Raw genomic sequence first — 27,330 nt, 5'->3', positions numbered from 1 at the left:
ACGGTGTAAATATGTGGGAAAAACAAATATTTAGTCAGAACTTGACTAACTGCAGTTTTGTTCCGAAACTACAGCTGAAAGCCTTAAACAGAAACGATTCTTGCAGGATAACTTTCCTTTATATGGTCAAAGTTTTCATTTTTTCCTCTTTAATTTGCCTCCGATGAAGTGACCCTACAGTCACTTTTTAGTGTTTAAGCTAAACAATAAGAAAAGTTTATTAAACTAATTATATCTATGTGTGAACTTTTACCCGACAAAGCTGTAGTTCTTCAGTTTATAAACTTTTAGCTGCCGTGTCTCAACTTTGGGATAAAAATAGCAATGAAGTGCTTCAAGGTATTGTCACTGGAGTAATAAGAAACCCTCTGCCCACCATGTTGGGATCACCAAGTGAACACACAGCTGTTAAAGAAATCTGTATATAATCAATAAAATATTCAGTGAAATTTAAAATAAATCACATGAGATGGTTTGTATGGAAAGTCAAGGTACAAAAGTCAGCAGGGCAAAAATAACAGAACACTGAAATAGCCTCTAAAACTGTTTATTATAATATTTTCTTATAACCGTTCTTTTACTTATCGGCCACAGTATGGTTAGCGTGTAAGGAGTACTTTCCTCTCAGTAAAACAACCAATGAGAAACCGGATCATGCACATCTACAGGGGAGGTCAAAGCCACAGATCAACGTTACACAAAAAGACACCAGTAAAAAGACAAACAAACGTGATCGACAAGAGCTGTGACACTGTTCACGCAACGAAAGAGGTTTGTAAACTGTTCAAGTAAAGGCGTGGACAGTCCGTCCACCTCAAGGTGTCAGCCTTTACAGCTGGAGCACTTGGTGTGGAAGTTAGTTTGCACTCAGGCCGCTCTCAGTAGACTTATCAGTGCAGTACAGTGCTTGTGTCAGCCTGTCCCTTTTCTTTATGACAAAATGTACCAAAAAAAAAGAAAGAAAAATAAAATAATAAAGGGGGGGATGACAACATTACGCAAATACTTTGAACAAAAAGGAGGGGAAAGGAAGGTGCTGAGAGTAAGGGATGAAGGAACCGGATCCTCCGATCGGAGCTGATCCCGTCGGGTTTTTATGCCTTGGCGTTGATGATCTCGATAAACTCTGGCTTGAGGGAGGCTCCGCCCACAAGGAAACCGTCGACGTCCTTCTCGGAGCCGAGCTCTTTACAAGTAGCACCGGTTACAGAGCCTGAGAAGCAGCATTGATGCATGTGAGGAGATCGATTGGAGAAAATGTGACAATTTTTCTACAATCTGACGACCCATGAACTCACCTCCGTAGATGATCCTCACAGAATTGGCCACAGCCTCGGACACGTTGCTCTTCAGCCACCCCCTTAGTTTCTCATGAACCTCCTGAGCCTGAGATATCACACAGGAGACCGTGTTTGAGACTACAGCCCCGGTAGTCCTGATGCTGAAACACTGAGCGGTCTTTCATATTTACCTGCTGTGGCGAGGCGGTCTTGCCAGTGCCGATGGCCCACACCGGCTCGTAAGCGAGCACGACCTTGCTCCAGTCCTTTACGTTGTCTGTCAGAGAGATAAGACGTGAACTGGGGGTTTTTCACAACCTGCACCATTCAGCCTCTCTCCTGTGTGCGTAAGAGCTCAGATAGTGAAAGCTGCATACCTGCGATGACTTTAGTCTGGGCAAACACCACCTTCTCCGTGGTGCCTCCCTCCCTCTCGTCCAGCTTCTCGCCGATGCAGGCGATCACGCCGAGACCACTCTCCAGAGCGTGAGCGGTCTTCTGACCGATAAGCTGACGCAGCAAAGGATGGAAATTAAGTTTTTTAACTTCCTTTGGTTTAATGTGACAAAACTGCAGCAATCTGGGCTTACCTCGTCGCTCTCTCCGAAGACGTGGCGCCTCTCGGAGTGTCCCAGGATAACCCAGTTCACGCCGCAGTCTTTGATCATCGCAGGGCTGGGGGCAGAGAACAAGGCAGGGTGAACACTTATGTCACATATATGCGTCAATAACTCGGACTGATTTGCCTCTTGTTACCTGATCTCCCCAGTGAAGGCACCCTTAGGAACTTTGTAGCAGTTCTGAGCTGCCACGCCGAACTTGGCGTCCAGGTGGGACCTGGCGAAGTCCAGGTAGATGGACGGAGCACCACACACCACCTCTGTTAATGTAGGAAACAGTGGTTAGGTCAAACCTTTTGAGTCCATCTTTAAATCTTGCCTTTTGCATAACAGAAGTAGTCAATATTAATGTGAAGATGATCAATAAAACTAAAGTTTAACACCAATCAATGTTTATTTTTACATGTTTGGGAGAAATTCCTATAAATCTAAACAATGATATTCATGTTTCTCAATACCAGAACAAACACCAGAAATGATGCATTAAAATAGTTTTACAAGCATTTTTCCCCCTTCTCGTGTCAACAGTAGTAAACTTTTCAAACTTTTCAAGACAAGCAGAGTACAGCAAAGTCCAGACACTGACATTCGCAATGTAACTATATCTTTGGGGTTATGAGATTCTATATTAGACACTGCGTGTTATTATTGGTGTAGTAAAGGTCATTTGTCCTGGGCACTAAAAGGTCAGAGTTCAGCCTCTAAAAAAGTCTGCATTCTGCAGAGGTCAAGACAAGTCAAGAGCCCGAGTTCAGAAGGGTCAAATGGATCAAATACACAAAACGAAGAACAATATTTGAAGGGGGAAAATATGAACTTTGACTTTGAAAAGGACAGTGGGGAAATGGTTCAGCTAGGATTTCAGTTTGGCACCTGTATTGGAGGGGGGCGGATTCGTTTAGGGAGACCAAGGTCCAAGGATAGTCTGCTCCTGAACAGATCAGGACTGGAACTTTTAGATTCAGCTTCAGAGTTGCATAATGCAAACCTGCAAACAGACCGTGACACATTCAATGTCTCCATGACGGCCTTCATGAGACAGCAGCTGCTGCCTCTGTCTGCTGCAGGGCAGGCGATGCATTCAGGTCACGTTAGGAAAAAAAAAATCAAAAATCAGAATTTCACACATAAGTGAATGACTGACTAAACATATCTATCTGAGCTTTGTCTGGACTCCTGCTTTGACTGAAACCTTAGGGACTTCGCTGCTTATCGGATTTTTACGCAACAGGCTCGGAAATTTAGGAAACGTCGGTAACCACGGGGTGAACTTGAATGCACCCCGGCAGGAGCGGGACTACGTGCCGCCGTGAACGCAACGCCCACTTCAGACATCATGGAGGAAACCTCCAGTTCGTCCTTCATCTGTGTCCCCGCCGGCCTTTCTGACCGCCTGGAGCTTACTCCACTCCGTCAAAAACAAAAATACATAAAAACACCGAATATAGATTTAATGAAAGTGCTGGAGGCGGAGGTTTGTGATGCTAAAAGTGTCCTTGATTCAATGAATGACCAAGCAGATTTGCTCGATAAAGTAGCTCGTTTTTCACATGAAAATGGTGGAAATTGCACACACAACAGCATTCAGGGTGGTTAAAAATCGTGTAGCTGCTGTTAAAATCCACACTTACCGACATTAGGGTCCACCTTGCCTCCGTTCAGGGTCTGGATGAGCTCCCCGAGGCTCTTTTTGTCGCCGTTCATCTTCCAGTTTCCACCGACGAAGAATTTCCTGCTCATGTTTGCGGGGTTTTTTTTTTTTTTTTTGAGGATTTACTGGAAAAACAGAGCAGACACCACACCAGGTTCCTTTCAGTCCGGGGAGAGAGAGCGGACGTTAGTCGGCGACTCGGGGTTTTTATTACACGGAAATTGAAACCCCTCCTCTCGGCCAAAGCGTCATCGGTTTGAGGCGGAACGTCCCTGAACGCATCACCGCGGCGGAGGACGAGGGAGAGCAGAATATCATGCTGCGGTGATGCGTTCAGGGGCGTTCCGCTCTTGTAGGAAATTCTGCTCCCCATGAAAATCTGCGCGGCGCCTCTGATCGATTTATCGGTTAAAAAATGACTCCACATAATCGTGTCAAGGTTGTAATTTTCATCAGCTCCTGATGATTATTAAATAAATAAATAAAAAACTTAAATAAATAACAAATAAACCTTGTCTTGTGTGGAGTTTTTTTTACTCAGTTTCGTGTTGGTTTTTTTTAATCGCAGAGAGAATCAGTCTTTTTCTAACTTTTGTCATGTTCACTTTAGCCTTACAAATATCGGTCAGCCATCGTGTATATTTATTATTTTTTATCGTTAATATGAAAGGATGATAGCAAGACAAGAAAAATTAGACTTCCTTAAAAAATAAGTGTGGGCTTCCAAGTAGATCCCGTTCTAATTGAATATGACACAACACTGGATGAAAGATATTTCTCGTTGCTATTTTTTGGTAGTTATTGCCTGTTTTTGTCTGAAATAACCAGCTCTAGTATATGCATTAAATACATTCAAATATTCCTCTATCATTCTGTGATATATAAGAACATAGTTCTTTTCAGAGGAGAAAAAAAATAATCAGACGGCTCTAATCAACCAGGAAATTGGAGTTTCTCTAAAAGTTAATAAATTACATTTTGAAAAATATGCTTGATATTTTCTTTTCAAAACTTTCATACAAGGTAACTAGGGGAAGGAAACAGCCAAAGTCTCAAAATTCGCTATGTAACATTCATGATTCTGGTAAATTTGTTCCCTGTATGATTGGCCAGTAAAAAAAAATCATAAACCTTTATTCAGTGTTTAAGAAACCTAAACGCAAACTTAAATTTCACTGAATTAATACCGTTACATTACTGTTAAATGGTTCTTGGCATAAACGACGTTTATTAAACAAAATATAGTACATTTGCCTTGTGTGGCTGTATTACCTGTAAGGTGCTTGTATCTGTTTGTCATTACAAGTCTCCATTAATTTGTGGTTTGTTGACAATAAAGTTAATAATTGTCTGTGCTTGTAAACCTATAAATATAAATATAAATATAAATATAAATATAAATATAAATATAAATATAAATATAAATACTGCTCGTTATTATTTTTGAGTATGAGTTCCGCATGAGCGTCAACGATAAGCCATTTGATTGGCCACAACGAAAAAAGTCCCACCTACTTTATGACGACAAGACGTATCAACGTTCTGATTGGACAATTTTAAGAAACTTTCTGTTGTGTTCCGATTACCAAAATTACCCAAACGTCTCACTTGTGTAAATTAGAAGGTCCGAACATTTTTCGTGCTAAAAAAGTCCAAATCGAGCGCAACTTGCTTATCTCTTTTTGAGTTTTGAGTAAGACTTTCACTCGCGCGTCAATAACACGTCGTGATTGGCTGCGACAAAACAAGTCCCACCCACTTTGTGACGATGAGACCAACGAACGTTCTGATTGGAGAATCTTCTGTTGTAATTCGAATACCCGAAATGCATTGCTGTCAAATGTTGTTATTTTGCTTATAAAATATGTAATTTAGAAGGTTTTACCGTAATATTTGTCTCAAATGGTAACATATTGTAATATATGTTAGTTCAAGCTCTTCTGATATTTTCTGAAACCATGACTGACAGGTTTGCATTGAATTGGCTTGAGCTGACGTGGACCATATTACCGCCAAGGAATTTAGCTCTTTAGATATTTGTCGAGCAGGTTTCTCATAATGAGAAGCCCACCATATTGTCAAAGAAAAAAGTTTCTTATCCTGAGAAGTCTTTAGAGTGCGTGCGTGGCATTGATAGATAGATGGTAATAGTTAAGTACGATTAGTAATGATTCACTAGAGCATCACAAGCTTAAACTAATCAATTACTTAAATAAATTTGCTAAATCTCCGACCCCTGCAAAAAGGAGCAACCAAAATAAGGTCTGGTTGTTACATTTATAGGATCAGGAATCACGTTGCATTCAATATAAGTCTTTACATAAATCATTATGTATGAATATAGAAGCTCTGCAATCTACTGCAAGACCTGCAGTCATGACTGTAAAATAAGTGTGACTGAAAAAGGAAATTGTATATTAAGATAATAAAATACAACTTTTTGTTTACAAAACTAACTTTAAATTGTGTTTAACATCCTGCTGCATTATTGATAAAAGAAGAAAGCACAATTTATAAACCAAAAATGCCCAAACTCAGTTGAGTTTTGCAGAATTTTGGCACATTTTTGTTCAATTTAACCCTTTTCTGTGTGATATGTTTAAGCTGTATACTTTTATTTAACACCAAGACTGCATCTCTAATAACAAACATGAAACATTAATATTTACCCCACTGGTTGACTGATTTCATGCTTAAAAAGTTCCTCATTCCTCAGGCTATAATGCAGCAACCACTCTCCATCAGGTTAATAGCATTCATACCATGAAGCTCTGAACTCTTGGGATCTTTTAATCAATACTCCAAAATATAGTAGTTTTAGGCTCTTTTTATGGTTGTTAAAATTAATTCTGATATATTAGATTTGTCACGCATATAAAAGATTATCTGAAAAATATTTTGATATTTATAGTTGTAGTTCCTACATTTGACCACATGGGGGCACACGTACCCCACTTTACGTTTATTGTTTTTTTTGTGAAAATAGTTTGGGATTTTTTTTTTCTTCTTCACCGGTTAGCAGGGTTTTACAACACGAGTTCTGCTGCTTCGATACGAGAGATTTCTTTTTAATTACATAAAATTATTTTTAACCATAAACAATATCGCGTCGGCGCGGGAGGGCATGGTTTGACAGTTGAACGAGCCGCACGCGCCGCGTCGCTGCGGGACGGACCGAGCCTTTAAAAGAGGAGCGCAAGCGTCCAGAAGTTCGGCGAACCGTTGCGAAGACGACGACGCGCTTCCGCCCACAAGAAAGATGGCGGCTCCCTTGCTGGAGAAACTGTCGGAGTCTTTGGGTTCCCCGGAGCCAGCGGTTCGACTCATTTTATCCATTTTAGTCGGTGAGTTTCGCCCCGCGGGCCGACGGTTGTGTTTAGCGGGGGGAGCGGCTGCCCTCGAGCCGGGCGGCAGGTTTGAACGCCTCCGTTAGGCTCCGTGGAACTCCAGCTAACTCATTGAACCAGGCAGCTGAACTAGGCACTGTATGTGTTATATTTTTATTATTCGAGCACAGGGCTACTCCTGCACCTCTGCACCTCGCCGCCAAAGGTAGCTGTTAACTCGGGAGAGTTATTTTTGATAAATGTCCCTCTCTGCTGGACAGGGACACAGAGCTCGGTTAAACTGGGCTGCAGGGTTAGGGGGTAAATGTGAGGCAGAGGGGTGGCAAAACGTGTCATTGGGGGAGGGAGAGACTTTGACAAGTGGGGAGATGTGCACATGCTGCCAAAATATGTCCCCCCCAATTCCTCATTTGCCCTCGCAGTTGAGCTCAGGTCATTATTACTGCTTAATGAACTTTTCTTTACCCTCACTGCCACTGGGTTATTGTTGGTTTGAAGAGGTCAGCTGTGCCTAGGGGCACTTTGAAGGGCTATATTTGTGAGCACCACTTTTAGGTTCACTCTCTGACGCCACCTCGGAGCTGGTTTCAGGTTTCAGGTTGGAAATGATCAGATTTAGTAAAGTTGTCCCCTCCAAAAGGGTCAGCAGATGTTTGTGGTTCTTTAGACTGGGCCTCCTTCAATGAGCTTATCTACGAACTTTGCCCTCAATGCGTGGATATGCCTTTCCCTGGACTCACACCAGCAGTACAATATTACTGAACATGACCATTCATATTAGACTTTGGTTGCACTCATTGAGTCAGCCTCTTGCACACTCTTTGACACCATTAGCCAAGTCTGTGCCCTCGAGTTGCTTCACTTGTGTTGCATAATGTTGCAGTCGTATAGTAATGGCCTTACACCACTGATATTGATTCATCTGTGTGTTGTTGTTTTTTTGCTTTTCGTTTGAGTAAGACAACCTCTTTGAAGAAGCAGCGGGAAAATATTTTTCTTTGGGTTGTTCTCTTTTCATGAGTCATCCTCCTCCATCTAACTCTGTCTTCTGTGTCCTCTGTCCTCACTCCAACTACCTTCATGTCCTCTCTAACTGCATCCATATATCTCCTCTTTGTCTCTAACATCCTTCTACCAATATACCCACAGTCCCTCCTCTGCTCATGTCCAAACCGTCTCAGTCTGGCCTCTCTAACTTTATCTCCCAGTCGTTCAGCCTGTGCTGTACCTCTGATGACCTCATTCCTAATCCTGTCCATGCTTGTCCCTCCCAAGGAGAACCTCAACATCTTCACCTGTTCTGTCTCCTGTCTTTTTGTCTCCAAACCATACAACATGGCTGCTCTTACCACTGTCCTGTAAACCTTTACTTTAACATCTGCTGCCATCATTTTGTCCCAAATCATTCCTGAAACTTTTCTCCATCCGCTCCATCCTGCCTGGACTCTCTTCTTCACCTCTTTACCACACTCCCCGTCCTCCTGGACAGTCAACCCTTGACCTTTCTGACCTCTGCTCCTTGTGGCCTTACTGCTCCACCTGCCTCCCTCTCATTCACACACAGGTACTTTCTCTCATTACGGCTGACTTTCATATACACTACACCGAGATCCTTCCAGATTTCTCTTTCTCTTCTGCAACCTGTGGAGCGTAACCACTGACAACAATCAAAATCAGACCTCCTACATCTACCTTCAGACACATCACCCTATCTGACGCTCTCTTCACCTTGACTACATTCCTTGCTAACTCCTCCTTCAGGACCACCCCTTCTCCATTTCTCTTCCTATCCACACCACCATAAAACAGCCCTGCCCCAATTCTGCAAGCCTTACTGCCCTTCCACTTCCTCTTAACACATAACATATCCACCTTCCTCCTCTGCATTATGCCCTCCAGCTCTCTATCTTTTGCTTGTCGTTGACCCTACGTTTAGAGTTGCTACCCTCAGTCCTGTCTCAATCCTCACCTTTTACCCAGGCTTGGGACCGGCACGAGAGATACACCGGCTCGTGCTCCCTAGTGGCTGGTTTAGCAACAGGAAAATGAAATGTGAAAAAAAAAAAAAGATTTGACGGTTTTATTTCAGTTTCCTTTGTGGTTTTGTGACTCAAACAGAAGCTTGTAAAATCCTGCCTTGAGTTTAGCGATGATTCAACCTGCAGCAGCTCAACACCTGATTTACTGGATTGCAACAGATTTATAATAAACAAGACTGGTGTTGTTTTATGGTTTTTATTTTAAAAACAGTTTTGTCCTAATCTGTCTCCCTTGTCCTTCTGACTCCAAACCTAGTCTTTATGTTTGTACTTTGGAATAATGGATCAGAAACATGGAGTTTGTTTTTTTAAAATGAGCAAAGTCAGTTCTTAAAGCAGATCTAATTGATTAAAGATGCAAGATAGCACGATGGTGCAGCTGTAACTTATTCAAAATAAGAACGAAATATGCCACTCAGTGCAGCAGTGTATCTGCCTACGTGCTTTCATGAGTTCAGCTTTGGCTGCTTTATTAAATCAGATGAATATATTGTAGCTTTGGGACTTTTAATTGGACCTTTATTATCAAGCTAGGTTACGTGTTTGAGATCCACTAAAGAACCCCACCTAGAGACTCATCACAGTTTAAACAAATTTATTGACTGGATCATCCTCTCTGTCAGTCTGTCCATCCATCCAATGCTGCTTATCCGTGGTTGGGTCATGAAGGCACCAAGTCCAGGAGGGAAATCCAGACACTGGTCTCTCCAGCAACGTTCCTCAGCTCCTGCTGAGGCATCCCAAGGTGTTCCCAGCCCAGAAGGAAAACAAAATCCCTCCTCAGCCAGTTCTGGTTCTGCCTTAGGGTGTCTTCCTAATGGGACATGCCAGGAAAACCTTTAGAGAGAGGCACACAGGAGGCATCTTATCAGATACCTGACCAACCTCAAGTGACTCCTTTCGATGTGGAGGAGCAGCAGCCTTAGTCCGAGCTCCTCACCTTATCTCTAAGGCTGAGCCCGCCCACCCTATAGAAGGACCCCGTTTCAGCAGCTTGAATCCGGGATCCTGTTCTTTTAGCCTCATGTCTACAGGTGAGGGTTGGAATGTAGACTGACCAGTAAATTAAGAGCTTTGCCTTTCCTTCAACACGACAGACCAGAACAACGCGCTCATTACTGCGGACCAAGCCTCGGCCTGTCTAATCCTCCCATCACTGGTGAAGAAGACTCCCAGATACCTGAAGTCTGCCGCTTGAGGCAGAGACCCAACCCGCAGGGAGTGTTCCACTCCTTTTGTTTTGTTTTTCTGGTTAATTAACTTTGTAATAGTTTTAAAACCAATTAAAGATGACAGATGCCTCAGCTGAGATGACCTACATTTAAATGACTTGTGTGTAGTTAACAAAATATGTTTACCATTGTCACAGACGCACGTTTTTGCTTGATTAAAAACACTTTTTCACTGATTTGCAGATTGTAACAGGCCTCATTCTGTGTATGTGCCACTTATTTTCACCACAAGGTCTCTGAAGTTGATGACAGGATGTGTGGAGTGTGGTTCACTAACATATTTTCTGTGTATTTCTGCCTCTCCCTGCTCCAGGGTATCCCTTTGCTCTGCTGTACCGATGGCTCTTCTTCTACCAGCCTGCAACAGTCATCCACTTGTTCCACACGTTCTCCGGACTGGCTTTAGCTGCATTCAACTTTGGTGAGACCAAAAGGTGTCATGTAGGTGGAAAAACCTGCAAAAAACATTGTTTAGCTTATAGTATAAAGACTTATGAACATGTAAAGTTAAATTCTGATGCTATATTTAATGTTGGTTTAGAAAGTTCTCAGATGAAAATGTTATTTTTTTAAGGCTGACCTGATGGGACTTCTTTGAGAAACAAACAAGTTCTGTTTGACATTGCTGTCTCTCCCCAAAACATCAAATATTTTGCCCTCCCGTTTTTATATTATAAGCTAAAGCAGCGCTTTCAGTTATCCTGAATTATTGATTAATTGCATCCACATTCACTTGCTGAATCATCTTTGTTCTTTCCTCGTCTCCTGCTTTGCTAGATTCTTTTTTTTTTTTTTTCAAAGTTTAGATAACGTTAAAGAAAAGAAAATCTTTAAATCATTCAGGGGTTTTAGATGTCGGAGGTTGGGCAACCTTAAGTTGTGTCAAAAACCTTTAAATGTCTTTCAGTTTTCAGAGGCTCAAGGTGAAACAAGTTGCTCTTTGTGTCTAAACCCGGAGATATTTAATATTTTATCAGGTATAACGAGGAAACATGGTAAATTCTGACAATCAACATACAAGAACCTTTTTTTATTTACATCGAAGCTCGAAATGATCAGGAAAGACTAACATAAGATGACTGCTTTCTGGACCTGAGCCATAAGCTCTTAAAATCATGACCAGGACATTATACATTCTTTCAAAGGTAATAAAATTTTAAAATTGTCAGTAAGAATACACTTTTCTTTTTGAGAAACAAGACCTGTGTATGCCCTGCAGCGCTCTTAACACGGTTGGCTGACAACTTTCAGTGTTTAATCAGAAGTTAAACAGATTCCCAAGGAAAGTAAGCGACGACAAAATGCAAAATCATCTAACTTCATGTAAGATACTTTTAGTAAATCAGTTACGTTCGTAGATGTTTATAGACCTGTCCTGTAACATTAATGTAATACTGCTAGTTAATCGTTTTAAATGACAATAAAATAATCACTTTTCTTGGTTCATTTTCTTGCATTCATAAAACCAAGTAACCTACAGTGGGTTAAAACAAAATCAGATGGTTCTTTTTTCATTTTATTTTGATCTCATAGCCTCTGGTAGTGTCTGATATTATCCGTATATCTGCAGATCAGGCTGAGTGTTTGCATACGGATGAATCATCCGCCTCTGTCGAGTCATTTCTGAGGAAGTACATGTGGTTCTCTTTACTTTGCCAGCACGTTTGACCACTAGAAATGTTTGTTAATCTTATGCATGTGGGCCAGACATGGTTTCCCATCTGTACAATATTACTCAAACTTAATGTTTCACTCTTTTCTGGCTTCAACAGGAAGCTGTAGGAGATTAAACTGAATTAAAGTTCTAAATATATAACCCACTAACAGCGTCGAAGGATCCTTGATTGAGTCTATTAATGGTTGAACGGGATGCAAACGTAAATGTTTCTCTTCTCTTTATCCTCTCGTGCCTTCACTTGGATTTCACAGCAGGTCTGTTGCTTCACCTTTCTCCTTCAAAGCTCATTTAAAGTTGTATTTCTGTTTGCGTGTTTACCTTTCTGAGCCGGTGCTGAAATGTGAGGAAGAAATGCTGTTGACACATTCAGTCCAACGGGTCACACTCGACTGCACTCACCTTCATCCCCATCGTCTCCCATTCCCTTCTCCTCTTTTCTTTCTTTCTTTTGTTTTTTTTCCCCCAGGCCCACAGCTCTATCACTCCGTACTATGCGTCTTTGTCCAATTTTTGATGCTGAGGCTGATGGGGAGGACGGTAACGGCTGTCCTGAGCAGTTTCACCTTTCAGATGGTGAGCTCTTTTTCTCTGATTTTATTTGTTGTTGTTGGGATGCAGGATATTTATTTGTAGCGCACGCCAAATTGTTTGCTACATTTTGTGATCTATAAGAAGATCCTGCACATCCTTACAATGAGGAAATATCACAAAAAACAACTTTAGAAAATACTTTTTGAACAACACGTCTCATTCACTTCAGTGCTGATTAGATACGTCACAAAAATATTCAATTTTTATGACGATGAAAACACCAAGGTCATCAGTAATGATGAGTGTTCTGCTTATTTTAATGGGATGTTATGATAATTTAAGTGATATGTCAAAGAAATCACCACCATAAATGCTCAATTCTTCTTAAACACCAGGGTTAGGACTTTGGATTTACATTATTTGTTGCATTAAAAAGGTGCAGTTTTTATAAAACCAGCTGCTTTCTATAAAAGTAGGAGACTTTGAGTAAATCTCTTGATGCAGTTCTTTCTCCCTAGGTGGTTTCTCTCTCCCTGAAAACAAACAGATAGCTGTGCTCAGAAAATGCTACAAGGACAGCTTTAGTACCTCAAAATAATAAACAAACTGTTTCACAATAATACTGACTAATCTCAGGAATGAGAAAAAACTACAACAAGTGCCAAAGCTTTGCGTTGAAAACCCAGATGAATTCCAGAAAGGTCTGTTTCTGAGAGTAAATAATTGCTTGTAAGTACACATCTTTTATAAGTATGAGGAGTTTTGTCACTTTTGTGTACTTTCTCAGTATATTAATATATACAGTCACGATTAAACACAAGTATTCCCTCTTTGATTTATAAGGTTTTATGAATAAGGATATTATTTAAAAAACGTTTTTAAAAAAAGAAAAACTAAAAGAATATACAGTGTGTGATAAACTAAGCGTAATGTTACTTTTTCAGCTGAAATTAAACGGATGAAAAGCAGAAGATCTGCTGGCTCAAATGTTTTATTAACTGATCGTCAGCAGGCGTCAGTTCTTCCACAAGACCTGGTGTTTACAAGTCTTTACGAGTGGAAAACAGTCCAGACAGGTCTGTTTTTCAGGAGAGGATGAGCCAACAGGGGTCTGAGGTCAGATTTTAATCCTCTGGAAGTTGACAGCAAACCGTAGAGCTGCGCTTTAGACGCTGCAGGCCTCGGCTGGTTCACTGAATGTTCGCTTTATAAAATTTTATGAAGATATTTTTAGCAGCAGACTAAACAAAGATGGCTTGTTTGAGAAAGGGTTGCAAAGAGAAAGCTTATTTGTGACCCGCGCTGGCAAAACGAGTCAGAATATTGATTTTTGTTATAACTGAGTCCATAAAGACACCATCTAGTGATCCTGATAACTAAAATATGATTTAAACTTCCTAATTTACCTTTAAAAGGAAGTTTTCTAACAGGTATAAATCCTTCGTTTTACAATTTCCTTTGAAATTGACCCTTTTTCTCTGCCGGCTGCTGTAGCGGCAGGAAATCCTTTTGTATAATGTTTGGCATCGTGGTGAAGCTCGGGGATTCCATCTTTTTAAATATCAGACTGAATTTCTTGGAGTTTTCAAAGCGGCACGCCTGTAAACAAAACTAGCTTGTTGTCAGGTGATAAATTGCCAAATTTCAACAAACTGCATATCATATTAAAGCTTTTCAGATGGAGAATTTGAAAATGAAAACAACTCAATATTAAAAATGTCCTCATTATGCCAGCATGCATCTCACCACAGCCTAGTTTTTCAAAGCTGCGTCTGAACAAACCACATAACTCTGATATAATTAGGCCTCATCAGTGTAAAAATGGTTAGCCGTAATGCACAAAAACTCTTCATATCAGCTGCTGCGCACGGAGGTGGAGGGCTGATGATCTGGGCTTGTTTTGCAGCTGGGTAGTCTTCTCTGTGTAGCAAATTATTAAATCAAATTTGAGCCGTGCACCAGGTCAGCGATCCGTAGCGCAGACGTAAATCTGCAGCAGAAAAGCTGGGCCGACGCAGAGCAACAATTCTTTTCTTTTTCAGCCAAACTGGGAACCTTAAACTGATTTGAAATACTGTGGCTGAGCCTTAAGAAAAACTGTGCATAAACCTGAAGCGATGTAAAAAAAAAAAAAAAAAAAAAAAAAGAGTGAAAAAGTGTGATAGAGTTCCTCCACAGCGACGTGAGAGACTGATAAGGTCGAATGAAAAGGTTACTTCAACTTATTGCTGCTAGAGGCAGGCTGTTCTACAAGTTACTGAATCACTAGGTAGGCGTTTTTCCACAATGCTTAGTTTTTATTTAAGAAGGACACGGTGGAAAAGATTATAAACACTCTTTCCTTATCATTAATTTTTAGGCACTGATAAGGGATTGATGTTTTATTTTCGTTTTGTTTATTTGGTTCCAATAAGTAAAACCTTTATCTGTTTTGTTTTGTTTTGTTTTGTTTTTTCCATAATTTTCAGTCTAAGGGTTGTATTAATCTGTGCGCTTCTTATCCTAGGAAAACGCTTCATTTTTTATCATTTTAACCCTGCTCCGTAAGAATGATAAGGGAAATAATGTTTATGATGATAATAAATGGGTTCTCTTGAGTATCTTCTCTTGTTAAATCCTTTGCTACGCTGATTTCTGATTAAAAGTTGCTTTAATTTGCTTCATGAGTTTGTATTTTTCTGTAGGTTTACCTGCTGTTAGGGTATTACTATACAGCAACAGAGGAGTATGACATCAAGTGGACGATGCCTCATTGTGTCCTCACACTTAAACTTGTTGGTGAGTTGATCTCCTCTCCTCTTTGACCTCCTCTGCTCCATAAAATCCTGTTTTTTTGTTTTTTTTATGAAACGCGTCTCTTTTCTTATCGTCCGATTTGATGTGTGCCACTGATGCAAACCTTCTGCTTTCCACACGATTTACTTTTCCCTGCATCACAAAAACCTCAGCAGTTGCTCACCCTGGCTGCATTTTCTCATTTACAGGTTTGGCATTTGATTACTATGACGGCGGGAAGGAACCAGTGAGTTGGCTGATTTTATTTTTGCTTTCACGTGCCTGATGGTCGCTGCTTATGATGTCGCCCTGTCCTTGGTGCTCGTTGTTTGTCTTCGTCAGCCCTTTTGCCCAGTTCTTGTTTTTTTTCTTTGCTTCTGTTTTTGAACATGAGGAAGGAACTTGGGCTTTGATGCAACTATAGGACAAACTAAAAATGCAGAGGACGAAAAGTGATAATTGCTCAACAGGACCCATGCGTTAATGTGGTGATCGTGTTTATTTATTACAGCGACAACAACAACAAAAACCAGTTCGTTTGGAGCTTAAACTTACACACTATTGTAGAAAACTATCTAGAAGCTGCTATAAGAAGCTATAAAGGATTATTTCTGGGTAATAAAATAATAAAATATACATTTTGCTCAACAGACATAATATACAATCACATGTAGACCTGAAGTCGAGCCTCCAATAAGTTTATCAAAAGATCAAGCAGGAGCTGAATATTTGGTGAAAGATCATTTTTATTTATTAAGTTTCTAAAACATTTTATTGCTGGACCAACTAAAAACACAACAGCCTGCGATCCAAATCATTATAAAAGCCTTCAGAGGAGCTGGTCTGACTGTTTACTCCAGGGATGTTCAACTAAATTACTCAGAGAGCCGCGGCTCAGGGGCCGGACATCCAGCAATTATTGTCATTATGTGAATTTAATTTAGGATTTAAAATCTAGTTTTATTTGAAATGAACTCATTGCAGTTGGAGTTGTACAGCCCTGTCATGAATCATCTGGATAACAGAAAGATTAGTAACTACAGATTTTTAAATGTTTCTCCTGAATTTTTATTTTCTGATTTTGAAATCTAGTTTTATTTTAAATAAACTCATCGATGGGCCGGACCGAACTCTCACACGGGTCGGATGTGACCCTCGAGCCTCCAGTTGAAAAGCCCCGATTTACCCTGTTTTTTTGTTTTTCTTCATATAAATTCAGATCCAATCAGTTCTGGTTCTCTCTTTTAGCTACACGCGTCTATGTAAACAGCAAACTGTTTTCTTCGTGCAGTTATTATCCGTGTCCCTGACTTTGACTCCCTTTTCTGGCGCTTATCTTTTGAGCAGCTTTTTTGTTTTAGCTTAGCAACAGCGGCCTGTTGAGCTTGTTTTCATCTTTTTTTCATCCCGTGTAAATACCTTTTCAGTTGATTATTACCATCTCTGAAATGAATGTCAAGAGTCACAGCGTAGTACAGGGAAGCAGTCATGTTTAGTTTGCAGTCATTTTTTATGCTAAATAAGCTACAAGTACTTTCGACTCTCCTAGACTTCATCTGTGTGTCTTTTGTTTCATTCTCTTATTTCCTTTCTCCTCATATCTGTTAAAATCCAGTCTCAGCTGAGCGCCGATCAGAAAAAGAGCGCCCTGCCTTCGGTGCCTTCGCTCCTGGAGATTTTCGGCTTCTCCTACTTTTACGGGGGCTTCCTGGTGGGTCCCCAGTTCACGCTGCGCAGCTACCAGAGGCTGGTGGGGCGGGAGCTCACCGACTGCCCTGGAAAGCCTCCCAACAGGTGAGAGAGGAGGAAAAAAATCATGAGTGATACAGAGAGAAATGAGCTCAGACACAATCTTAATTAGATCTGTGTTTAAAAAGACAAAGTGACCTTCCGGTGTCTCAGCCCTTCCAGTTAACACTTCTCTTCTTTCATTTTTATCTCTTCATTTTATCATTTCAGTCTTATTCCAGCCCTGAAGAGGTTTGCTCTGGGTTTTCTCTGCCTGGCGATATATGCAACGTTTAGTCCTTCTTACCCAGAAAGCTACTTTTTAACAGATGAGTATGAGGTGCGAAAAAGAACATGATGTGGAAATAATCTCTACCAGTCTGTCGACAAGACTGAGGAGATTATTTTATTTATTTATTAAAAAAAAAAAATCCTGTTTCCTCTCCATAGGCTCAACCGTTCTGGTATCGCTGTGTGTTTATTCTCCTTTGGGGAAAAGTTATGTTGTATAAGTACGTCAGCTGTTGGGTTATAGCGGTAAGTAGCCCTGTTTTTATTTGAATGATCATAAACAGCAACAGAAACTGCTGCCACTCATGACCTGTAAGCACTGTATTTGTGAATATATTTAAAAATTAAAGACGAGGCGATTCTTGAAGGAATGCATATCGTCCGACACCATCTGTGCCAGAATTTACTTTGTTTTTGCTAATGTTGAATAGCTGTGGTGGCCATCTTGAATTGGATCGACTCCAGAAGTTAATCAGTTGTAGACGTACATTAAATTTGTCCGGTGGTTCATGAGATGTTTGGGTTGCAGACCTCCACACACAAAAACATTATCATCCACCTTCGCCTTTCAGCGGTGGGTGATAACGAACGCTAATGAAGTAGTTCTGCGTTAACAGAATAACTACAAAATCTTTTACCAGCTTTCAGGAAAAAGAAAAAGGCTCAAAAACTACAGTGTTTGGTCAATATTGGTCAAAAAGATTGACTCTACGAAAGGCTACAGGGCAACTTTGAATTAGTTTTAGGAGTTGGTTTTATGAGAATAAAGTTTTTCTCTCGTAAGGCTGAAGATGGTCTGAGGAGGCAACTGAGGAGAAACTCAGTCAGAGATATCTGTGGAAACTGGTGCAGAAAGTAAAACAGAAAAAAAAATAAAAATAAACAGACCAGAGAGCTTCAGGCTGACCTGAAGTAAATATTAGAGCTGGCTCCAACTCAAATAATAAACTTCAGACAAAACCAAAGGGTCATAGGTCAAAGAGGACACCGCTTCTGAAAAAAAGACACAAAGCAAAAGTAAAGTTTTTAGAAACTTCTTATAGATTATCTAAAAAATACTTTATCCTTTGGACAGAAGACACTAAAGGTAAGCTCTTTGAGAATGCAGTGCAGCAGTTTTTATGCTGAAAAGGTAAAAGAAAACATGGCGGAGGAACTATCATACTGTGTGGAAGCTTTGCTACTAAGATTTGTTTTGAGTGAAATGTTTTACACAGTTTTGTTTGATTTGAAAGCCTCAAATCCTTGAACACATAACAGTGGAATATTAATAGAAAATACAGGCAGAAAAGTGCTCAAACCTTATATTTTACCGTGCAAAATCGTTCTTATTATTCATTTTAAAAGATTTTATATTAATTTTTAGTTTTGACAACCTTAAAATATTGTGATCATACAAAAGTGTCGAATCTTTGAAGATTAAATTGTCAAAAGCAGTGAGATGGGAAACTCCCAGCATGGTGATTTTTATAAATTTAATTCTCTGGAATTTGCTGTGAGGAAAAAAATCCACCAGAATATGTCAGCCTTGAGAAAATAAATTGACGCTTTTGTTCATCTGAACGTTTGTCGCAGAAGGGCGCCAACCTTTGTCAGAGGCTGAGAGGCGTATCAGAGGAAAGGGCAGGTTGACCTGACAGGGTGCAGTTTGACACTATTCTGCAGATCTGCACAAAATAACACTGAGCCACACTTCAGCTTCATTCATATGATACGCTCGAAAACAAAGAACTAGTTGTACACATTGTTTATGTTTGAATATGAGTCAAAATCAGCCACTGTCTGAAGGCGAAACGCAGGTGATAGTGTCTTCGACCACAACTGTTACCAAAAACATCTCTAATATTGAATGAATTTTAATGAAACTTGCAGAAAGTAATCCCTGGAGGTGCATCTACGACTGATTAACTTTTGAATGTTAGGCCTTTAATCTGTATATCTAAGTATATATTTCTGATCTAATCTTTATTCTTGTGTTTTTTTTTAAAAGACAGAAAGAATGTCAGTGTTTGTTTTATAAAACTTTGCATTCAACATGAAGCACATTTGAATCATAGTTTGATGTTTGTTGTGGGGTCACTAAAACGCTTCACTTTACATCTAAATAAATGCATAATTTTATGTCTTTTAGACATGCTTTTTGTGGGTTTTTTTCCTCTCAAGTTAACAAAAATCCTGTTTTTGTTTGTTTGTTTTTTCCTCTTTTAGGAGGGCGTATGCATATTGACTGGCTTAGGATACAATGGAGTGGTGGATGGTAAGCACCAATGGGACGCCTGCGCCAACATGAAGGTGTGGCTCTTTGAGACGACGCCACTTTTCGGAGGAACGATAGCGTCTTTCAACATCAACACGAATGCCTGGGCTGCTCGGTCAGTGGCGACTCAGATCTGTGGTGTTCCTCAGCTTGTATTCAAAGCAGCGTTGTAAAAGTTAAAAATTTACTGCGATAACAGATTAGCAGAAGGGAAAGACTTGATTCAGTTATCCATAAACTCCAATCCTTCACAACAGAGGAGTAACATCAGAGACCTTGATCTACACTTGGCTTTACCGCTAGGAAATCAATGTCAAAGGGGAAGTGGACATACTAGGAATATTTGAAAGTAATCAGTGACGGGTTTCTGGCCGAGTCTTCACACATGAAATCCTTTTAGAACTTGACTCAGTTTGATGAAGATCACAGTGAACAAAGCAATTTATTTATCGAGCACACAGTTTATTACATGCTCCATTTCCGTTGAATGCATTAACGATTTGTGCTTACTCTTTCACTTTCCACTCTTCAAACTGCTTCAGATGCAGAAAGCAGAGGAGGAGGTTGGCTCAGAAACAGAAATGAAAATTGGCTGTTTAAATGTAATTGATATAGTCATTAAACTCTGAACTGATGGCTGAGATTTTACTGTTCAACTTTCAGGCCTTTAGTAAATGCAATACAGATTCGACACATGAATGATCTAATTATTTAACCTACAAAGGACTGCCTAATAATAGTCACACCACTTTTCGAGGTCACAACTCACGTTCAGGCTGATCACTAAGAAGTGGTTTTAATTTAACTGGATCGGGAAATGATGCGTTAGATTGTTGATTTTTATTGTTGCTCCTCAAAAGTAAAGAGTTTGTTGGATGGCAAAGTAACACATACAGTCATGGATAAATTTGTTAGTACCCTTGCACAATAATCTAAAAAACACAACTGATGTGACCAACCAGAAAGCTATAAGTTTTGTCTCATCAGTCCCAGAAACTTTGGGGCTCATCTACATGACTTTTGATCAATTCCTGCTCGAATTTTTGTTTTTTTTCTGCCAATAGTGGAGCCCTCCTGGGTCTTCTTCCATGAAGCCCATTATGACTCAAAATGTGACAAATGGTGCAATCAGACAGTGACATACCTTGACCTTGGAGTTCAGCTTCAGTGGTTTTGGATGCTTTCCTTGGCTCTTTTCCTACCATCCTCACTATCTGTCTGATCAACCTGAGGTTGCATTTCCTCTTATGTCCACTTCCTGGGAGGTTGGCTACAGTCCTTTAAACCTTTTACGCTCTTTAATAATATCAGCAACTATGTTGACAGGATCATCGTTGCTGTTTGGAGAGGATCTTGTAGCCTTTACCTATAAACATGGATATTATAATCTTCATTCTGAGCTCCTCAGACAGCTCCTGCCTTTGTTTTTTCTGGTACATATTCACCGTGGTGAACACCATGACACCAAACGTCCCCATGCCGTGTTTGTTCCCTTTTAAATAGGCTGAGTGTCTGATGAAATGCTTGAAGGCGCCTGTGATACTAATTAAGGTCAGATACTAAGTTTGAAACATGACAATAATGCTAATATTAATCATCTCTTTAGGGGTACAAACAAATCTGTCTGTGCTATTTTAGCATATCTTTGCAAAATGAACAGGTTCGAACAATTATTTTTTTGTTCGCATACAAAGGCATGCAGATACGCATGAGGGAGTTGCTTTTAAATAAATAAATAAAGCATTGTTTCAGTGAGCTGTACGGGCAACAACAAATGTACCATTGTGTGTACGTACAAAGTATTGTACAAGCACGTGGTAAAAGTGTCCAAAGCTGCCACACGCACAAGCAAAAAGAAGAAAAATAAAAGTTGCATCAGAATTTAACTAAACCTTTACCTGATTTCTAAGACAATCTGTATAGTAAAATGCTAATCATTTCTTAGTTTGATTAATAATTACTGAAACATGAAACTGAAGGTCTGCAGCATAAATGGGTAAATTCTTTAGTGTTTTAAAAGCTGAAAAAAGATTAAATGCATTAGATAAAGCAGAAGATAAAAGTCAGTATAACTTTGAACTTCTACTTTTTTATGCATTTGAGGAGGGTTATCATTTCCGTTGTCAGAGACCTGGGGTTTACTGATTATTAGTAAAAAAAATCAATATTGTATTTATAAAATATTGCACATGCTCACCATCAGTTCTTTCTATAAATCAAAGTCTGCCTGGAAATGTGCTCATGGGGACCACCTCCTATAATTTGGCCTTCTAAATGCACAGATTTAAGTGCAAATGGTGAAAGCAAAGCAGCTCATGGGATTGTCAACGAGCTGAAAAGAGCCTGCTGAGTGGGTCTTTACTGTAAATCATGGCAACAATTAGGATAGAGACAGAAAATAAATGTTTCTGACGCGGATGTGGAAGTGTTTATGGGTCACTAAATCTCTGCGGAGATGGAACAATAAGTTCCTCTTAATTTTTTTTACCTGTTTTTTCTTTCTTAGTCCCCTGGGAGGCAGTGCAGTGAGTTGGATATCCATATTTGCTTTTTGCAATACTTTTTCTACCTTTTTAGGATGATACAAGTTTAGTTAACAGGTTCTTTTCCATCTGCATACATTTAAAAACAACATCTTCTTCATTGTGTTTGTTTCAAATTATTTTTGCAGCTTTAAAAACCAGTCTCCCAAGATCTGTTGTCAGATAAGATTTTTTGTATTTCTTTTTGTCTGGGCAAGTTTAGATTGCGAAGTGCCTTCAGCCTCGACCAAACAGAACTGCTTCATGTTCTTATTTGTCTGGCCCTCAGATCTGCAGCTAATATGAGATTTCAAGGAGAGGCCGAGCTCTGATTTGCAGATTGAAAATGCAGTGTTTGCGTTTGAATTATTAGACATTTCAGCACTAAATCTGACTACTTCCATAGAAATATAAAGTTGTTGAAATGTTCCAGTGTAACTCAGTTGCTATGCAACAACAACTTGCAGGTACATTAGTGCACGCCACTGCGAGAGCCGATCCATTAAGCGTTTTTGACTGCTTTATCCAGATTTACGGCCATAAAGCGATTTCTGACTTTGACTTTTCCTTTCACTTAAAGACATGTGTTCAAGCGGCTGAAGTTTCTGGGCAATAAGACCTTGTCTCATGTGACAACGCTGTTCTTTCTGACCATTTGGCACGGCCTTCACTCCGGCTACATCCTGTGCTTCTCTATGGAGTTCTTCATCATCACTGTGGAGAGACAGGTATGCTTTAGGTGCAAAACAAAATGTCAAGGTTGATAACATAATTAAACACAGGAAGCTGAAACCTTCAGTCTGCTTGTTTTTTATCTGTAGCTTGACTTGTTGGCATCATACAAACAGCTTATTAACGTTAATTAAACAGGGTAGCTTTTGAATAAATGCACCTCATTGCTGATATTATACTTTTAATAATGGTTACTTATAGTAAATCAATGGCCTAGAACTTCCTGAAGGAAAGCACATCGCCTGTCTCTTTTCATGCCAGAGTTTTGGACTAAGACTGTCCTATGGTGACAGGGGACAGAGTTATAAATGTTTTGGTCAAACATTTAAAATAACTTCAGGTGTCACACTAGAGCATGTGCCATTAATGACTCTCAACTACTGCCACATCAAATTTTAGCTCAATATCTGTAAAACGGACTGAGTTACAGCCATTTTTGTGTTTGCAAATCTCAATTAGCTGTGGCCATTTTAAATTATTCTGGTGTAGATACAGATCCAGTGATTACCTTTTATTAAACCTTTTATTTAACCAGATAAAAACCAAGGCTGACCTGGCCAAGAAAGGCAGCAGCTCACATCTTACTGGACAAGACAAAAATAAACAAGAATAAACAAAATAATTAAAAAAAATGCAAGTTGTTTGACAATGAAATGCAATAGTTATGACAATAACAATTTAAATTAAAAATCAATGACAATAAAAAATTTAAACACAGGCACTGATGACTGTTTTATTTGGAAGGTTTCAGATTGACATGAAATTAGATATACCATATTACAAGCATCTTCCCACTTTCCAATCTTTATCAATTTCGGTCATTTTCAAACTTTACAAATACATTTATTTACTGTAGAACCCCCTTCACAAACTGATAGAACATTCTTCTTAGTTTTCACTTAGCTTACAAATAGTCCTAAGATGTATCAAAGCAACTCAATAACTCAAAATAGTAAAGATAAGAACTATATATATCATAACCAGGGGAGCTTACAAGGAGAAAAAAGTAAACAGTAATAAGAAAGAGAGGGAGAGAGGAAAAAAAGAAAAACAGTGTTACAACATTCACCATTTGGGAGGAGAAGCCATGAGAAGTTATAGAAAGGTATAGGGCATAGGTTAACTTTTCCATTTTGAATATTAGTAAGGTAATATCCAAGCACTGTAGGAGGGGTTGGGTTGAGCCATTTTCTAGTAATATTTTTCTTGCTCGCCACTAAGAGGACCTGACAGTGTTTCCTGTTAGTTTTCTGTTCCAAGATGGCAACATCAGCAAAGTAAAAGAGTCGCAAAATGGAACGATATTTCAATTCCAAAAAACAAGTTTAAGGTTTTTATGATTGTCTCTCCAGTAAGTACTTAATTTAGAAACTAGAACATATGGTAATGATAGTCGTCTTCTGAGCCACACCTTCTAGGAGTTTCATTAAAATACATAAACCGGAACTCAAGATGTTTTCCTAGCAGACAGACAGACGTGACTCCAAATAGTTAATGGCAAAACTTTAAACAAAGCTTTTACACAGTCTGTTAGAGCTCAGAATATGTGTTGGTTCTGCTGTATTTTTACTGCCATTTATGCATTCTGCGCGTGTCTTTGTGACAGGCCCAGGCTCTGGTGCGGGACAGTCCTTTGCTGACAAAACTGGCCCACAGCCACCTCTACCCCCTCATCTATGTAGTTCAGCAGTTTATCCACTGGCTCTTCATGGGCTATCCTCTCCTGCCATTCTGCCTCTTCACCTACGACAAATGGCTTAAGGTAAACTCAGATCTCCTGGAACCACACCAGTCAAAAGATCTTTTCTTGTTTTCTTTTTCCTTTTCACTTGTATTATTCAGCCAGCTTTGGGAGCTGTTAGGGTATCAAATGCAAAACGTTAATTCAAATTCAGAAGTGCTCTGTAAAAAGGAACACAAAGGGCTCAGCTTGGATAGAGCGTGTTGGCGAAAGAGGAGTATGGTGTTCCTGAATTATGACCCAGGAGCTCATTTTCCTGAATTTATTGTGTGCATGCTGCAGCGTGATTTTTCTCCTAAACAAAAGATGAAGCAATGCCCACACGTTCCTAATCCTTTATTTGCTGCTGCTCTTTTTACTTCCAATATATTTAATTCGCTCGTGCAACCACTAAAAGCAAAGTTCTGAGGCTCCAGGTAATTTTTTTTAAAGGTTACAGTGTTGCCAGAACACAGCCCTTGGGTTTTCTATGCTGTCAGAGGCTTTTACATTAAAGTATTGTAAGTAATCTGCTTACAACAATTAGATTAGACCACGCTTAGCTCTCCTCTGTGGTGTCACAATGTTTTGCAGCAACAATTAAGCTATGCTAAACTGTATTTGCCAGAGGATCCTGCATTATTTTTTTTATGTCTGAGCCCCTGCTGTGCCAAGAAAGTCATGTACTGGAAAGAATGATGCAGCTACTCCACGGAGCTCTACGTGGGATTTCTTCTGGAAAGCTTTAAATGCAGCAGAAAAGCAAATGAGCACGTAAATACTAAAAGTAGGTTTTATTGGGAGGCGTATAGGAAAGTGAAGGGAAGTTTTTGGTGTTCATACACTTGTAGACGGACAAATGACTGAACATGCAAAAAGGGATGAACGTTTGTCACTTTTGTTCTTTCAGGTGTATTCTTCCGTCTATTTCTGTGGTCATGTGTTCTTCCTCGTGGCATATTTAATTCTGCCATTCCTCCGTAAGGCTCTGGTGCCTAAGAAAGACCGGAGCGAGCAAAAGCAGGACTAACCCCCCCCCTCCGGTTCTGAAACCTGGCATGGTATGTAGGCACATTTCACTCTCCTCCTCCTCCTCCTCCTCCTCCTCCTCCTCCTGCTTCTCCGTGCTGCTGATGTCAAATCCAGAGACGCACGACAGCTTCAGAAGTCTGTTTTCTTTCAGGTCCATCTGAGGCTGAATATCCTCTGAAGGGAACTGTGATGTTCAAGGAACAGAGCACAAACTGTTTTAAGGCCTTTAGTAATATATAAATATATGAATATATGTTCATGTAAAAACAAATCTATATATTTTTGTGTTTTTAAGTGAAAGAGGTGGTTTTATAAACATTTTGAAGAAATGTTTACAGGAGATTACCATTGTGCCACACGGGTTAATTGCGAGCCAATTTGGGACAATTTTCTTCTCGTTGATCATTATCACATTTATTTTTTTGAATTTTTATTTTTAAATTTGAGGACACGAGGGACTCGCGGAACTTGAGAGACCTGCGTGCCGTCGATATGAGATTGCGCTCATGAGTCACAGGTTCCGAGTCTGTTTTTGGCTCCGGCGCGTTCTGTTGTTTCATTGTTCTGGTCCCACGTCTGACACCCACATTTAGCAGCAACACTAAGCCCGAACAAGAGGTTTCAGCACAGTGCCAGCATATAAGACACTTCCTGATGTCATGATACGACATGCACACTTTCTTCTTCTTCTTCTTCTTTTTTGTGCAGGACAATTCAGACGATTCCAGTCAGGGTCTTGTTTTCTTTGTGAATGGCTGCTAGTGGTTATACAAGCACTGTAAATCACACACTGTACACTAACACCCAACTCAAAATGGCCTTGAATTAATGAATGTTTTTACCGTTCATTTCTTCTGGATTTAATTTGATTTGTCATTTTTAAAAAAAGCAAAACAAACCAATAAAGACTTGTTTTTTATAAAGTTTTAACAGTTTTTATGAATAAGAACATTTTGTAATTTTTGGATAAGATTTCACGAAACGACTTTGCATTGTTTTCCTGCCTTTCCTGATCAATGTTGGTATTTTATTTTGTTGTTGTTTGTTCGTTCTTGCCACATCCTCCTCCCTCTGTGCCACTCCTCTGTCCGTCTGCCTCAATTCAAGTCTGATTCTCACTCCGAAATGCACAAATCTGAAAGTGAACCACACTTATTTGTTCTCGGATCTCTGTTTTTGGAGGCCGTAGCCTGATTCCTTGACTTGAGAAATCATCTCATTTGGAACAAAAACTGGTTTGATCTTCTGTTTTAAACAGCAGGTTGTAAAAAAAACAACAACAAACAAACAGTGAGGTGTTAGCATCATATCCCATTATGTGAATACCTCCTATATGATGTATATATTTTTTGGGGTAAGGTTGAAATTTATGACCTCTTCCTTTTGAAAACCTCATCCTGGCCGTTCCTTTACACCCTTGAAGAGGACAAACCTCACTGTAGCAGCGGTCCAGATTTCAGTCATATTTATACATGACATGATGATTATTATTAATTGATAAACTGCTATTTCAAGAAAAGACTTTTTTTTTTCCTAACCCTTTGCAAATGTACAAAAGAAAACGTGGGAGGTGGGCTGATTTTCAAATACGGTTTTGTAATGTTTATTAAAATGCTGGATTTCAAACAAGCATCTTGTTGTGTTTTTGTGTCCAAAATGTTTTCATATGAGAATGGGGGGGCATGACGTCATCTTGCAGACAGGACTGAGCAGCAGTGTGAAAATATGTGGAAATTAATTTAAATAGGGGGGGATAAGAAGGAAGGAGGAGGGTGCCAGTCAATAAGCGGACCCTGAGCTGACAGCTAACGTGATGAGATGAATTGCTGTGTTGGAGTCAGAAAACAGCCAGAGCAGCAGTCTGCTGCCTCAGAGCTGGTGGGGGCCTGAGAGCG

The 27,330-nt window shown here is 39.7% G+C and overlaps 2 protein-coding genes and 1 non-coding gene across 4 annotated transcripts; 2 read left to right on the top strand and 1 right to left on the bottom strand.

Annotated features, from left to right (window-relative positions):
• Positions 1-945: 945 nt before the first annotated feature.
• Positions 946-3,734, bottom strand: tpi1b (triosephosphate isomerase 1b). The gene is made up of 7 exons (XM_017415465.3): positions 3,532-3,734; positions 2,037-2,160; positions 1,871-1,955; positions 1,658-1,790; positions 1,472-1,557; positions 1,299-1,386; positions 946-1,213 (listed from the first exon to the last, which is right to left on the bottom strand). The coding sequence occupies exons 1-7, from the start codon at positions 3,638-3,640 to the stop codon at positions 1,095-1,097; spliced, it is 744 nt and encodes a 247-aa protein (XP_017270954.1). The 5' UTR covers positions 3,641-3,734; the 3' UTR covers positions 946-1,094.
• Positions 3,735-5,565: 1,831 nt separating this feature from the next.
• LOC112450486 lies at positions 5,566-5,622 on the top strand. The gene has a single exon (XR_003039132.1). It is a non-coding gene; the product is annotated as a U7 small nuclear RNA (small nuclear RNA).
• A 954-nt stretch (positions 5,623-6,576) lies between these two features.
• On the top strand, positions 6,577-27,065 carry lpcat3 (lysophosphatidylcholine acyltransferase 3). 2 transcript variants are annotated; one of them, XM_017415413.3, is made up of 13 exons: positions 6,577-6,895; positions 10,483-10,590; positions 12,314-12,420; positions 15,063-15,156; positions 15,363-15,400; positions 16,769-16,947; positions 17,113-17,221; positions 17,332-17,418; positions 19,381-19,544; positions 22,532-22,679; positions 24,290-24,445; positions 25,314-25,464; positions 25,587-27,065. In XM_017415413.3, the coding sequence occupies exons 1-12, from the start codon at positions 6,811-6,813 to the stop codon at positions 25,431-25,433; spliced, it is 1,395 nt and encodes a 464-aa protein (XP_017270902.1). In that variant the 5' UTR covers positions 6,577-6,810; the 3' UTR covers positions 25,434-25,464; positions 25,587-27,065. The 2 variants fall into 2 exon arrangements, with proteins under 2 accessions (XP_017270902.1, XP_037836455.1); XM_037980527.1 differs by lacking the exon at positions 6,577-6,895 and having other exon boundaries at positions 10,482-10,610.
• The last annotated feature ends 265 nt before the right edge of the window (positions 27,066-27,330 follow it).

This window comes from Kryptolebias marmoratus, linkage group LG16 (genome assembly GCF_001649575.2).
Source record: "Kryptolebias marmoratus isolate JLee-2015 linkage group LG16, ASM164957v2, whole genome shotgun sequence".
NCBI classification, from domain to species: domain Eukaryota; kingdom Metazoa; phylum Chordata; class Actinopteri; order Cyprinodontiformes; family Rivulidae; genus Kryptolebias; species Kryptolebias marmoratus.
The sequence above is the reverse complement of the archived record's forward strand: the minus strand, read 5'-3'. Positions and strand labels throughout refer to the sequence as shown.